Source organism: Gavia stellata, chromosome 7 (genome assembly GCF_030936135.1).
Source record: "Gavia stellata isolate bGavSte3 chromosome 7, bGavSte3.hap2, whole genome shotgun sequence".
Lineage (NCBI taxonomy): Eukaryota > Metazoa > Chordata > Aves > Gaviiformes > Gaviidae > Gavia > Gavia stellata.
The window spans coordinates 8737744-8753178 of NC_082600.1; the positions used below are offsets into that span (position 1 = coordinate 8737744).

A 15435-nucleotide genomic window follows, 5' to 3' on the forward strand; every position below is an offset into this window, starting at 1 on the left:
GAGGATTTGAAGAAGAGTCAGGGGCTGGCAATGACAGGAGATGGCTTCATGTACTCTCTAGCAATCCTTTCCCATGGTGCTTCACAGGCTGAGAGATCCCACTCAGAAAAAGATGGGTTTTAAAAATGCCTCTCCTCTTAGAAAAGCAAAACTGGTAAGAAACCCCTTGTCATTGTCTTAGGTAAGAAAAACATCTGTTTGGCATTAACCGCAAATACAGAAAGCCTGGGGAAGTTGGGAAAGGTGTACTGCAAGGAGCTGGAGGAGTAAGACACATACCAAACAACAGCAATCCTTTAGCTGTAAAAATAAAAAGAAAGGAAGAACTCTGACTTTTTCAAATACTCCTTTTCCACCTTGGTGAGATCATCAATGTCATGTGAAAGAAAGAAGCCACACATTTTAGCATTCAGGGCTACCACTCTGCTCATCCAGTCCGACCTCTTCTTTTCACGGGGCAAACCATTTCATCGTGTCCTTTCTCCAACAAGACCAAAGCTTTGCTTTGTGCTAGAGCAGACCTTTTGCAAAAACCCTTCCAGCCTCATTTAGAGACTTCACATTTTCACATTTCTTTCAGCCCTGTGAAGCCCACAATTCTGGATGTTGGAAGTACAGAATACGCTAACATGACTTTTTTCTAATTCAGCACAATGTCCGGCATTATTCTACCTGCTTCAATCTATCCATCTGCAATAGTGTGAAAAAGTACCAAGTTCTTTTGTTTCTTATTTACAACCCAAGAGAATTAAAAACATAGCAACAGCAAGATGCTAGGGTATGAGTGGGAAGGTGAAAATGTATACAGGCTGCCTCGTGTCTGAAATAATCTGTACAGGGTACATTTTTCTGTTTCTTGACCTTGTTGTAGACTAGATAAGTTCAGAATTATATTTAAAACCAATGTGTATGTTTAAATAGACCAGGCAAAATTTGCATAGCTGCCTACTGCTGTCAATGTTTCTTCAAACGATTCTCTCCTTTCTTCTCCTCTATAGACAGAGACTTGAAAAGAATGATAATTTTATCCCATGTATTAGTGACTGTCTGTCCTCACAGATATTTTCAGTCTGGAAGGAGTAAAGGAGTGGCACAAATAGCAGGTCCAAGAGGGAAGGAAAAAAAAAAAATCTACTCGCGAGAAAAAGCAACACTTCTGATGCTCTCTTCAGCTCAGCTGGATTGTGTCTTTGTTCCACAGCACCACTTGAAAATAATACCCTGAACTTGCACCATTGCACTCAAATTCTCAGGAACAAAGGCAACATCATCAGATCACACACCAGATCAGGACAGCAGCTGCTTCTCCTTACAAGAAGTTGAACTGGGTATTTCAGAGGAAGATGTTAACTACCCCAAACGGAAAATTCTGGAATAACATACATACAAAATGATTGTTTCCCCTCCTTATCTTTAATTACGTTCTGATTCATGGACAAAACCAGAAGAATTTGTACCCCTGCTTTAAAAAAAAAAAAACAAAACCTCTTGATCTGCATTCATTCTCATGATTCAAAACAAGGGTCTGTTCTTAAACAGGAGCCTAGCAAAATATTTCTCCATTCCTCTCAATTACTCAAATTAAAGTTTTGCATTCTCAAGAAATTGAAGATGCAAGTTTAACAACTCCATACAGTTACAAGAACAGGACATGAAGAAAGCAAGCATGCTGATAGACATGAACTAGATTAGACTCTGCCTTGGCCCAGCTGTAATGCTGTCCTTCCAAGCATGCAAGTTTCTTCTTCCTCCCTGTGTTTTAGTCACAATTAAATACTTTACACCTGCAAAATATTCTCCACATCTCTTGCTCTAATTAAGACTGCCAATTTCACAGCCCTCTGACTGTGGGGCTAACTGAGCCAGGGATGACTTGGTGGTGTACTGCACACAATGGCTGAGCCAAAGGTTTCTCTGAAGAGAAAAAAAGGAGTACTAAATTAATTTTTAAAAATAAATTAATAATTCTTTCAAATATTAGCTGCTACAACATGAGTTGGAGCCTGTCAACATTGTGCCAGGATGCTTGAGGGAGTGCAGGAGCACAGAAGGGAGGTAAGCAATAGTCAAGCAAAGCAGACAGAGTGCCGGAACACCTCCTCAGAGGGGGAAAAGCTCTCCAGATGGGTCTAAGACGCTCACTCAGCCACTCCTTAGCTGTTTACACCACTACAGAAACGATGGGGTGTCTAAGGGGGAAAGAGTATTTCCAGCTTAGAACTTGATCCTATCCACTGTCAGAAAGCCCAAACTATCTCACCCGAAACCTCTTACTATAGCATGTGCCTTTCCATCAGCTACTACTCCAGCAAGAGTAGTATTACGCCCACATATCTTTCTTCCTGAGATCCTGAATCAATCATTGTGTTTTACATTGGACAGCTGGGATGGGAACAACTCTGCGGCAGCTGCTCCCCTAACAGCTCCACTCCACCACCACACTCACGGCTTCCTCTGTGTACAGGGACCTTCTGCAAACTGCACTCTTGCATTGCCATAGGGACCTCTCTCCTGCCCTTCTGGTCACCAATCTCCTTCCCATTAATATACCCTGCAGATCAATCCAGTACACAAACACTCTCATCCATCTCCAACACCTGCTCCTCTTCTCTGCTGCCTTCTCTAAGTAAGGAGAAATGTCATCCAGGTCAAAGATGCTGTTGCAGTGCATGGCAGAGCATAAAAAGGACCAGGGTAAAAGCTGCCCAAAGAAAGCACAGCAAGGGAGGCTTCCCTATGCAGATGTGATGCTGAAAGTGATGGGATGGAATCACTGTTTCCTAATGGCTATCTGGAGACAAAACCTTTAAATCCCTCCGATTCCCCTCAAGGTTCCAAGGCAGGCAGAGAATTGGTTAGACTGCACTCAAAACTGAGCCTCCTGACAGTGCTCCCGTGTTCCCTGAGGAGCAACTCCTGGTGCCTGTCACACACAGACACTCCTGCCCAGGGGCTGTGTCAGACCTGGGCAGTTCCCTCCACCGGGGAGAAGCCCCTGTGCAGGCACAGGCTCATGAGCAAAGACGACTTGGGCTCTTTTGCTCCACTAGTGCTTAAGCCACCTTCCCTGTACAAACCTCAGCAGTCAATAGGCCTACCCATTGCCTTCAAAGATGACAGCAAATATTTTCAAATACAAGTATCTGCAAGTGAGAAACCCTTCAAATTCTCCCCATAATTTAATTAGGAATTGAAAATCTGCAATCTCTCTTACTGGATTTGTATACAGGTCCAAATACAGATTTAGCCACCTAGCTATCAGCCACACTAAAAAAAAATCTCTAGTTCATGAACTATATTATTTTATCTTCAAGCTAAATTCATCCATCAGAGTTTATGAAGAGTTTAGAAATCTCAAGGCGAGATGTTAATGTTCTTTATTGTGCACATGCTCTGAAAAATCTAGACATGACTAGTTCCCCCTAATAAAACATTAGTGTAGCTCTACTGGGTTGCAATTAACCTTTTTGTCAAGGTTTGTCTGGTCTTAAAAGGATCAGAAATAATGAAGGCTTTTAAATCAGTGTAAGAGGAAACTATCCAACATCTTAGACTACAGTGAAAACACTTGGGTTAAGAATAATATTGTATGTAAAAAAAAAAACCTGGAAAGGGTAATTACAGCAATGCTCATGTTGATTCCTGCCTGCATGACTGTAAGTAACACCTCCAGACCATGGAAAAGTGGTTGTTCTCCTCTCACTGCAGAGCACAAAATAGTTAACATAGAGAATGCTTAAATAATATATAATCTAAGACTTACCCACAAAAGCAAAGAGCTAGCACCACTCAGAAATAAGCAGTTTGTAATTCCATTGATAACATGGATCATCCTTTTGCATCAATAGTTAGCATCTACAAATCTCAACTATTTCTAGATGTTCAGACAGTAAAATTATTGAAATGGCTGGCTGTTGGCTCTTTACTGCAGGTAAAGTATGGCTGAAAGAGCTCATTGTCTCTTCAGAAAAACTTAATCATCCTGGTTTTGCTTTGCTAGAGAGAGAGGGATAAATGGGATTCGTGAATAAATAGAATAATAGTCAAACAAAGCTCAATCACTCCCATGATGCTGTAAAACTATTTACGGACTGAAGAACCACCAAGTCTATTCAAATGTAATTCAAAATATTAGGATAAATTTCCGATTTGAAATTCTGTGCATTCCACTGTCTGATGATGTACGGCACTCTTGGGATAATTTTTACATCTGACCTCCGTTCTTGCTCAATGCTATATTCTCAGTTACCATCCACCCGCTGCAACTACTGGGGGGCTCAGAATGGATGAAGAATCACCGGGTAATCTTGGGCGTATCACTTTACCTCTCCGAGCTTCAGTTTCTCCTTAAAATAGATAATGCTAATATATAATGCTAATAGATAATAGATAATGCTAACGACCTACTTAGCAAGCCATTTTAAGATCTACTGATGAAAATGCCAAGATTTATACACCACTAGACTACATTTGGTATACAATGTATTTTTAAATTTAATTCTGACATAGCTGTACATTTACAGTGCACAACTTCTTAAATTTCATGTTTCTGCAACTAAAGGTAAACTTTATACACACGCACATAGGGGCACCAAGAACTTACTTCCCATAAGTATATAAAAACAAGTACAGATTTAGGGAAAAAAAGAGACTAAGTATAGCAAAATTGTGCCATTCAATGGCCAAGGAAAAGACTACACCAGCCAAAGGCTCAGGGTCAAAAGGAAGGCAGCTGTTAGAAATGAAAAAGCAGTATATAATAAAGCACACAGGGATGGAAAGAAAGAGAGAACAAGAAAGTATGTGAATGAGAAATTATGGCTTATGAGAATGGACACGGAAAGCGAGAGACGCATGGGAGAAATCCTTCTCTGGCTAGATTTATTACAGTAACAATGAAGTTTTTAAAGAACTCCCAGAGTACAACCAAAAGACTTTCTGCACCCATACGCAGAAAGGGCAAACAGGCTGACCCAAGTAATAACAGGTCGCTTAGCTTGACCTCAGTGCCAGGCAAAATGAGAGAAAAGCTGATCTGAGTTCCAATATGTTTAATAAAAAAAGAAAATGAAAGGAACATAATGAATGGCTATCAATATAGAATGATGTAAAATGCCCCACAATGTTAATTTCATTATTTGATAAGAGTATAAATTTGGTTCAGGAAGACAGCCAAACGCCTTGACAGAACAAGCTGCAAGCCAAATACAACAGCCAGCCAGAGCCGCAGCATACGTATGATGTACGCCAGAGAGGCACGAGCCAGGGCAGCTCCCCGTACCAGTGCTCCCTTGCTGGAGCTGGACTGGGCAGCAACACGGACCATTGACTTGATGACAAACTCAGCAGCTGCCCCTGGTTTGTTCCCACCTGAAGCCAAGGACGCAACAGCTCCCAAATCAGTACAGCCACAGAGCTCATCACGTAACATCACCTCATCCTGGTGCTGCACTGGAATCACCCGAGAGCCACATGTTGGCCAAATCCTCTCACACCGTAATCTTCACTGAATTGACACTGTGTGACACTCTTGACAAAATATTGAGACTACGCAGTTCAGTAAATTACAGGTTAAATGGATGAGGAACTTGCTACCTGGCAGATGTCAAACAAAGAGTAGTGGAAAATAGTAAAAAATTATTACTAAGAGCCTTCTGGACCCCAGTGGACAGGTCCCCTTCTATTCAGTGCTTTTCTCTATAGTTTGAAAGTCATTATAATATGACTGATAAAATGCCTAGATGACAGGAAGATTAAAGGAATGTTAAGCAGTAGTAAGGGCAGTTACACAAGATGATGTGCTTGATAACTGGGCATGTGCCATTAAAATGCGTTTTAAATGGAAATCAGATATCTAGGCAAAAGCAATGCAAATTGTATCTCCAGCATGGGAAGGGGAAACGCCCCTAGCAAATAACAGTTCTGAAAAGGATCCAGAGGTCTTAGTAGATGAGCAATTCAGCATGTGGTTTGCTTTGGCAAAATACCACCTACTCCTTGTATATACAACAGTAAGAGCTAGGCTTGGAGAGGCTGAGCGATGGGCAATATTGAGGAGTTAGCTGTGAACCCACCTGACTACAATAACAGCTGCAGAAACTTATTTGGGACCTGGGAGGCTGACAGCCATGTCACCACAGCTCCATTGCTACTGCTGCCAATGAACTGTATTGAAGTGCAGCTAAATTGTCCGTATCTGCCATTACCAGACCTCCAAATTCAGGCTAGACAGAGGCTTAGGGAGCATAACTCATTGACTTAATCAAAAGAAGGTGAAGCAATGACTTGATTATATGTGTAAGTGACTTAATGGGACTTTTTAGTGCAGTAGAAAAAACGCGTAAGAAGGTGTCACTGCAAGCAGCTGAAGCCAGGTTAATTTAAATATGACGCTTCTTTTAAAGCAATCAGTGTAATGAAAAAGCACGAAAAATAAGATGGAATGTGGTGGATCCTCAGCCTCTTCAGACTTCGAAATCAATACTGGATGTTTGTCTGGAGGGGATGGCTTAGTTAAACATAAGTTCATGGGTTCAGCAGAGGAGTAACTTAGTGAAATATAATGGCTTGTGATGTACAGACTAGACTCCTAAACTCCCTAACTCGACTAAATTTATACTTATTATTTAATACATGGCTTATGAGTGTTCAGTTTTCTACACAGAAAGCATACCCATCTACGAACAGTTACCGCTTTAAAGATCAGCTTCCAGTTTAATTCAATATCTCACAGGGTTAGATTTGATTTCAATGGGATTTCTTTTTCATTGCACATTAAACTTCTAGAAATTTACAACAGTTAATGTGCATTGTGGGTTGTTGACGGAGCACACACTGGCCTCAAAAGGCAACACCAGATTCAGAAAAGTACTTGACTTCTGTGAAGGAAACTAAGCAGCCCTGGATATGGAAATCATCTGTTCTTCATCACGGTGGGTCTGACAGCAGCAAAGCAAGAAAGGAGGGGGGCAGAAATAAGGCCTGCGAGTGTCACCCCTAGAAGCAAGGAAACAACTACCTCTTCGTGATTGTTCAGCCTTTGCAGTGCCTGCTAAAAGTGCCACCAGCATGTCACTGAAGACAGTAACGAGGATGCTTGTCCTGCAGGAACAGGCACAAAACAACCTCGGAAGGTCTTCCTGGTGCCCATCCAAAATGGATGGTTTCAAAAACCAAGAGACTGTGTCGTAGCATCATTCCTCTGGGTTGTCTACTCTTGACTCTGGAGGCCCACCTGGTGTCCTGGCAAATGACCACTTCTCTTGTCATCCCCCACAAAGTCATTTCTCAAGGCCCAGGCGTCCCTGGATGCTGCACTCTAGACCCAGGGGAGAATGGAGAGATGGAGGTGATCTCCTTGGTGCCTGAAGGCACTGGGGGGTGAAACTCTGCAGATTGGAGCAACAGGAAACAGCACCAGAACAAGTGGGTCTCTATAGCACCAAGACCCTTGTTATTACAGCCGTGGAAAAGTGCAATAAAAACATAGTAAGGATATCCAAATTGTGATCTATTAAATTACTGTTATGGATTACTGTCAAAGTGATGTATTCAACAGCGTACACCATGCTTCAGCTAAAGGTAGAAACCTCATTTTCATGCTCTAGTCCCTCCACCCACTTCTTCTATTATCACCAGGATTGATACCCCCTCAAGTAAAAAAGTTCCCATGTGCAACTAGTTATATATGCTTAATAACTTGCACTTATTAAAGATAAAAAAGGATCAGAATTATAGGCTTAGCAAGGATTAGCAAGCCTAAATGCGTATTTCTGCAACTACTACACTTTTTATAGCCCTGTCACACTCCAAGATGGAGTTGTATCATTATATAGAGTTATATAACCATAAAGAGTTATATCACTGGAAGCATTACAGCATTGTCCCAGACAGTCTTGATTATCAAAGTCTGGCTGTATCAAGTGAAAAATGAAAAAAACAACCTCAGGATACTGCTGTGCCATCTCCTGATCCCATCTGTTAACAGCACACGGTCGTGAGTTGTAGGGGCCTCATTAGCACATCTTTGCATCCTAATTCAGTGTCCCATCAGTGTTCACCAGAACTTCCCAATCACTTCCAGCAGGTGACAAGCCTGATATCTCACTCAAAAGAGACTCAAGACAACCAGTGAGAATATTAGCCAAAAAAAACTTCCAAGTTTACCTAGAGGCCACATTTTTTCTTCACTGATGATAACAAAGCAAATAAAGCCATTGCACAACTAGGTGAAACTCCACTATCAGCCAAAAAATACCGATTTTTTTTTTCTATAGTTAGACTTTCATTTCAATATAATCTACAGCACTCCTGGCTTCAAATGTTGTTAACATTTTAAGTGGTCCCATTTGCCCTTCTAATAGTTAGGACCCAGAAAAATGGTTTCATTTTTTTCTGACAAATAAACATAAGATTATTACCACTCTATGTCTTTGGAGGGATTGAAAGTCTTCAGATGTTTTTAAAAGGCCATTGGGTAAAAACAGAATAAAAGCACAGCAAGCTGATAAAAGCATCCAACTGTGACCCTACAATGGTACAAACATAAAAAAGAAGATTCTTTGGGTTTTATTCTCTGGAAGAAAATACATAATACGATCTTTCACATGCTTGTAATGGCCTTCCACCTCTGCTATGTAAGGCATTCAGCCAGGACACCTGGGGATCTGGCCCTCCACCATAGCAGGTAGGACTTATTGCTTGGTACTGAATCCAGATCAGACAAATGTTCATATTACTAAAGAGGAGCAGCAGAAGGAAAGAAAGAGAGACCAGACAAAACATAGAACAGCTCCTTCACCAGAAAACAAGGCATTGTCCCAGTGGCCACCAAATGTGGCCATCATCTGCTGCAACACCTCCTGCCCCATCACTAATTCTCACGCCTCTTCTTCCACACTGCCATCATCCGCAGCTCATCCAGCCACCGACTCAGGAGCTGGGGCACTACGAACCATAAACAAGTCAACAGAGGAGTGTTCCCTCTACCCTCCACACCTGCACTGCTGCTGGTGGCATCTTCACCCAGGAACAAACACATCAAGCATGCAGCTGAAGTTTCCTTCTGTTGTCATCATCATTAGCAACTGCTTCTACTTGAGATGCTGGTTTTTTCCACACTTTTGCGTGGTTAGACACTTTCAAAGTAACTTTCCATTTACAAGAATACAACAGTGCTTTTTGGTCACTGTTGCATTGTTATACATCACAGGTCTCCTGCACATCGCTCAGCGATAATAGATACCAGCATGGGTAACAAGAAAACAAGTCGGTCAAATCTTTAGTGTCGAACTGGCTGTACCCTCTCAGAAAACAAGATTTTTGATCTCTGCCACTATATTTTATTAGAGGAAGGTAGCTTTTAAATATCCCTTTTCTCCAGTCCTGCTTTCAGTTCAGTAAGTTTCAACAGCTTTCTGGACTGCAACAAATTCAGAGTCTCCTGGGTGACCTGGGGAAATTTTTCATTACTTTTACTCCCTCCTGCAAGCAAAGCCCCCACCACCTCCTCCTCCTTTCTGACAGCATTAACACACAGCAAACGGTGAGCACACGGGTAAGCAGAGAGCTACACCATCTGCCGCAGTGCCCCAGACCTCTCTAACTCCCCTTGCTCACACAGGGCTAGTCCCTGTGATGTCAACTATATTTTTTGTACTGAGCCTGTAAACAAGCATGGTTTTGAGCCTATATTGAGCAAAAAATCCCACCTTTCCCTTGCAATGTGCTCTGTAGTAAGACAACTATTTTCTTTTATTTGTATGTCCTGTTTTCACAAATAGGACAAGCTCCTCAACACTTCTGAGCAGTTCTGCAACCTCAGCACTGGGGCACCGCTCCCTGTCCCCCGAAACTGCTGTTCCCTTGCGAGGTCTGCACAAGATGCCAACTGCGTTGCAGCCACCACAAGCAGGTCTGGCAAAGCCAACCATTTATTTCCAGGAGCCAGGACACAGACACCCTGCAGTGTAGATACACCCATTGTTATGATTTAAATACCAAATCCTTGGTACCTTGCAGGAGTACGATATACTGAAGCTCCACAACAAAGCAGCATACCTTCGAACAGTGCAGAATATATTGGTATGGAGAGATTATTGCATAATGGCATCAATATTTTATTTCTGTTGAATTTTTTATCTCAAATTTACTGCTCCCATAAGTAATAGACAGTAACTCATCTGCACCATAGTTACTTATGTATTATGTATTGCATGGTCCTGGCAGAATTTCTGAAGAAAAATCCTTCTTTTAAAAAGAAAAAAAATAGCCCTTTCAATGACAAATCCCAGCACTCAACAGCAGTATTTTACTGAAATGCTCTTTACGGAAGTTTAAAAACTCTCCACTAAATTGTAATGTATATGTTTACCAATCTCGTAAGTCAAAAAGAAAGTGGCCTGACAGCTTCTAAGCACATTGTAATATTATCTGCAAGGACAATGAATTATGCATCTCTCATAGCACTACGTCTAACAAAACAACACTGTGATCCCGGTGCTGTGGGATCTCGCAGATCCACCCAGTTGAGACACAGAGGGTAGTGCAACAGTGCTGTTTTCCCATCCTCATAGTAAAATGGTGCAAATATTTGAATATGGTTTTTTATATTAAGAATATAAAGGACAAGCTCTAATTTATGCAAAAGGAGAAGAAAAAAATCAGGTCAATGATTTGTAGTTATGGAGCTTGTTGGACGTACTGATCGATGTTAATCAATGCTCTAATCAAAGCACCCTGGGCAAATCCTTAAGACTCCTATCACATGCCTTAAAGGCACTTGAGAGATGTGGCTGTGCTGCCTTTTGCAGTGTTTTGGTTTGTTGTTTGTTTGGTTTTTTTTAAAGTGTGACTTTGACAGAAGTAAAGTGCTCTTTAAACATGCAGTCAAACCCCTCTGGCTGCTGACGACAATATTTTGCAGTGTTCATAGTTAATACCTGGCATTTTAACTAATAGTACCCTTCACTGGAGGACAGCAGTACACAAGTCACGCACTTCACAGCTATTGCTCTTTCTCATAGGAATGTATATTGTTCCTATAATGGATGCCAAAAGTATTCTGCTCCTCCTCAGCCACAAGACAGGGAGGGGGAGAGCTCTGCCCCCTCAGCACATCCCTGCCTCCCCAGGAAAGGCAGCAGGGTACTAATCTCCCAGGACGAGAATCCAAAGGAGGCAACATTCATCATTTCTGTGTTTGGGAGCCACCTTCAATACATTTTCCCTGTCCTGCTGCAGCCACACACTCCTCAGTGCAACCACGTACTGCGGAAAGTGGGGCAGAGCCAGTGAAAGGGGGGAGTTTCCAGGGCTAGCTCCATGTGAGATACATCTCAGTCACAGAACCACAAAATCATTAAGGTTGGAAAAGACCTGTAAGACCATCAAGTCCAACCATCAACCCAACACCACCATGCCCACTAAACCATGTCCCGCAGTGCCACATCTACACGGTTTTTTTAACACCTCCAGTGAGGGTGACTCCACCACCTCCCTGGGCAGCCTCTTCCAGTGCTTCACTGCTCTCTCAGTGAAGAACTTTTTCCTCCCCCAGAAAGCATCAAATAGGAAATCCTGCAAGAGGATCCTTGCAAAGACTGGCTTTTTCCTTGATGAGCTCCCACTACATATTATATACACTGCAGCATGGAGCCAGTCCCATGCCTTCAGACCTCCACAACTGAAGTCGTTTCAATTAACTGGCATTTACACTAAAAATTCCAGATTATTTCTAGGCAGAAGAATTCCACGTTATGGGGCTGAAAGTGAAATAAAGGAACATTGGCAGGTTGCTAACTAAATTGTAGAGGCAGTAAAGCTTATGATGGCTAAGAAGGTATTCCTGTATCAGGACCTTATAACTTTACAGATAGTACTCTCTAGACACAAAAAATTCTTGTAATTGGTGTTAGCCCAAAGAGAGGCATTTTATTTTAAGTCTGCCTTTATAAATCTACTTTTCAGTTATCCAAACACATATAATAAGTATTATCTAGATCATAAGAAATTAGTTTAAAACCTGTTTGCATTCAAATGACACTAAGTTTATTCTAAAGAAGATGGCTTAGAGCACACATGGCTCTCGGTGAGAAATCAAGCCTTCTCCAAGTGTAAAGAGAAAAATATAGCAAGGAATTAATCATCAGAAGGCAACTTCCAAGGGAAGATGGGATGCCCTTCTTTATGTAAGTGTGCATTATTTTACCGAATACACACGTGAACCTGACACAAGACACACATATCTTAGATCCTCTGCACCTTTCCCACCAATTCTCTCTTGTGCAAGGCTGCAGGTCTGGCCATGGGTTATCAGGCAATGACAGCATAGCACATCTCAACAAACACCATCACCAGCTGCTGTTAAATAACAAGTACAATGTCCACTGCCATGCAGTCATCATTGCTGGCCAGTATTAAAGAACCCAAACTGGCTGTTTCTTTTGAATTTCATCTCCATGAGTGAGAACGGGAGGAAATATCAATACTCAGCACAAAGGAGCTGACAGTTTTTTGCTAAAAAGAAGATACCAGTCCCTTAGGTGAAAGATCTCCCAAAACAAGACAGCATTAAAATGACTCAAAAACTATGTAATTTTTAGCAAATGCCAGTTAAAAAAAAAAAGTAGTGAAAAAGCAGTGAAATTACAAAGACAGAGGAAGGCTTGTTACTCTGGCAAAATGTTGTTAGGGAATTTCCACTCGTGGTGATTTATCTTTTATTTTTAAGCAGTAATTTAGGAGAGTGGCATCGAAAGTCTGACAGGTCACAAAACATTTCCTGAATTCAAGACACAGATCACAGGCGTGACATGTCTCTGTCACAGCACTGAGCTCAAGCATGTACTTTATCATTTACCGAAGAAAAATACTGTATTTCTTATTTACCTTTTGTTGAATCATCTTCAATTGGTTGTTTGAACAAAGTGATATCCTTAAAAGTGCACAAGAACAAAACCACTTTTTCATGCTCATTTCTTATAGGTGCAATTTGCATGTAGAACCAAACTGGGGTTCCTGAAACAAAGAAAAAGGTGACATTGGACTGTGGTGTAGCACAAACTTCCCCCAGCCTGTAAAGAGAATATTTCATCATTTATATGTTATTATAACACACATCTAGTTTAGGACCATACCTAAGTACTTCTACATCTGCCAGATCTTTTAGTTTTACCTCCCCAAAAGAAAACAACATATTCCTATTTTTATAGATTCATTAAAATGGGGAAATGTTACCAATTTAATTGGCTGATAAGCAGAGACAGGAGGCTTTATTAATCTCCACTCTGAAATAAAACACATGATTCTTCCTCTCTTGCTCTTGTTTTTTCCCAGCACGTCTCACAAATTTAGTGTCTGCAGGGTAGGCAGGTAAGAAAAAAATGGATGGATGGTATCTTTGATTCCTTCTTCACATAATATGGAGCTATCAAATCCAAACCTATTGGAGTATACTGTCCAGTGCTCCAAATTTGATGCTACTCCATTATTTAAGAGGACCTGAGCTAATCCAGACATAGACTGTAAATGTCCTATCAGGACAAATCAAGAGATTCAATTTCCTTTCTGTGTTTCAGGTCATACCCTCTACCTCCTCACTGTCCAACCCAGGGGAGCACTCTTCCAATGCAATTATCTCTATTTAGCTTTTGAGATAAATACAAAACAATTTTCAAATCCTACCAGTCATCAAATAAACAGCCAAAAAAATGCCTACGGTGTTGGAGTGGTTAGCACAGCTTTTGGTGAGTCCTCACACAGGGCTCCTGAAGGTGCTCAGGAGCCAAAACTGGTCTTGTTTCTTCCTAGTCTGAAACGCGCACGGCAGTCCCCTACGTACATGCAGGTCTGCTCTGTAAGGGGCGAAATCCTAAACAAATTTAAGCAATTTGCTTAGAAACACCCTGTTCACCTGCAGGGACGGGATGTCAGAGATGCTGTCCATTCGGCAAAGCTCCATGCCCATGGCCATGTCCCCTCCCAAACAAACTTGCACCTACACACACTGCACTACAAATGCCTTCACAGCCAGCTAATTACCTTTGGGATTTGATGTGCTTTCAGCCATTTGACATAATGGCTTTTCTCCTGAGCTGTCTGAATGCCAGCCTGAGACCTGACACACTGACACAAGCCGCTTGCCCACTGTTATCCCACGGGCACCACTGGCCCCCCCAAATCTCCTCTAATGCACTGTGTCTGGGAGCTGTGCCAGGAACTGCAGGATAGATGCTCAGAGGGCAATGAAACCCATTTGGACTAGGACTACTGTGGGAAAGGTTAAAATCCACAAGGGTTCATGACAAAATTCACCATTGCTGAACTGGGATTAAACCAGTAACTCACTAGCAGTAAACTGGAGAAGTGGAGAGATGGGGGACTGCTTTTTGTGATAATTCCAAAGCCATTATGCTGAGTACTTGATTATCTCAACTCCTGGTTGCTAACCCAAGATAAAAGACTCTTTTCATAACTTCTAAAACAGAGTGCTGCAGCAAACACTTGTATTTGCACTTACACCTGGCAACCTTACATCAACACCCTTTGAAAAGCTCTAAAAGTACGTGGCAAAATAACCTGCACAACAGCACTGATAAAAATCAAAGACAGAGGCAAGGTGGCTACCGCTGTAGAAGCGGCAATCTGGGCAAAAGCAGGCAAAGAGGTTTCCTGAGTATTACCCACATGTACGTCTATACGCATGCCTGCATGGTTGCTGTATAGCTGGGTGGGTAGAGCTGAGGAGTATATATGAGGGAATGCAGTAAAGCAGAAGTAGTTTGCAGCAAACTTTCACGTCTGAACCTGAAACCTGCTAGCTGGGTTAAAATGCCAAGGAGGGCACGTGAAGTCAGCAGTTGTGTGGATGCTGCCTGAGAACAACAGCTCTCGAGGATCATCTCAGTGCCAAAGGAAAGAAGGATGGGAAAGCAACCTGAAAATCTCAAAATCTCCCTCTGCCAAAAGCAAAAAGGAATGGGTGAGAAAAAAAAGGCTGTGCCACATCATCAAAAATAGATGGCACCTCTGGACCCGCAGTTTGAAAATGTGGGCGGGAGGGTGGTCTGAGAGCACTGCAAGCTCCATGCAGGAGAGAGGCAATATGCAGGGTCTCTGCAGGTGATGAACACAAGCCCTCCCACACAGTAACGGTCTACATTTTGCAGAACTATATTCATACCAACAGATAACTCTTCTTTATTTCTTCATCTGCCTCAATATTCAGCCTAGAGGATAAGCAGGTAGTTTCTTGAAGGACCTTCTTCCGCAAAGCTCGGAGTATGAGAAATGAAAGGAAGCCCCGGGCAAACCAGCTGCTGAACTGGAACCAAAAGGTGAGCCTATTAGCGTTAGCAAGAGGTTGAAGTTCTGGGCTTCAGGTGATGGAGAAGGAAGCTGGCAACAGATGTTATGGATGGGAACTGACTCAAGCCT

At 42.0% G+C, this 15435-nt stretch overlaps 1 protein-coding gene across 1 annotated transcript in view; it reads right to left on the reverse strand.

Annotated features, from left to right (window-relative positions):
• Positions 1–15435, reverse strand: part of KCNH5 (potassium voltage-gated channel subfamily H member 5) — a 162211-nt gene that overhangs the window by 124696 nt on the left and 22080 nt on the right. The window contains exon 4 of the mRNA XM_059819622.1: positions 12889–13017. Within this exon, the coding sequence (XP_059675605.1) occupies positions 12889–13017 (129 nt within the window). The remainder of the gene's footprint in view (positions 1–12888; positions 13018–15435) is intronic.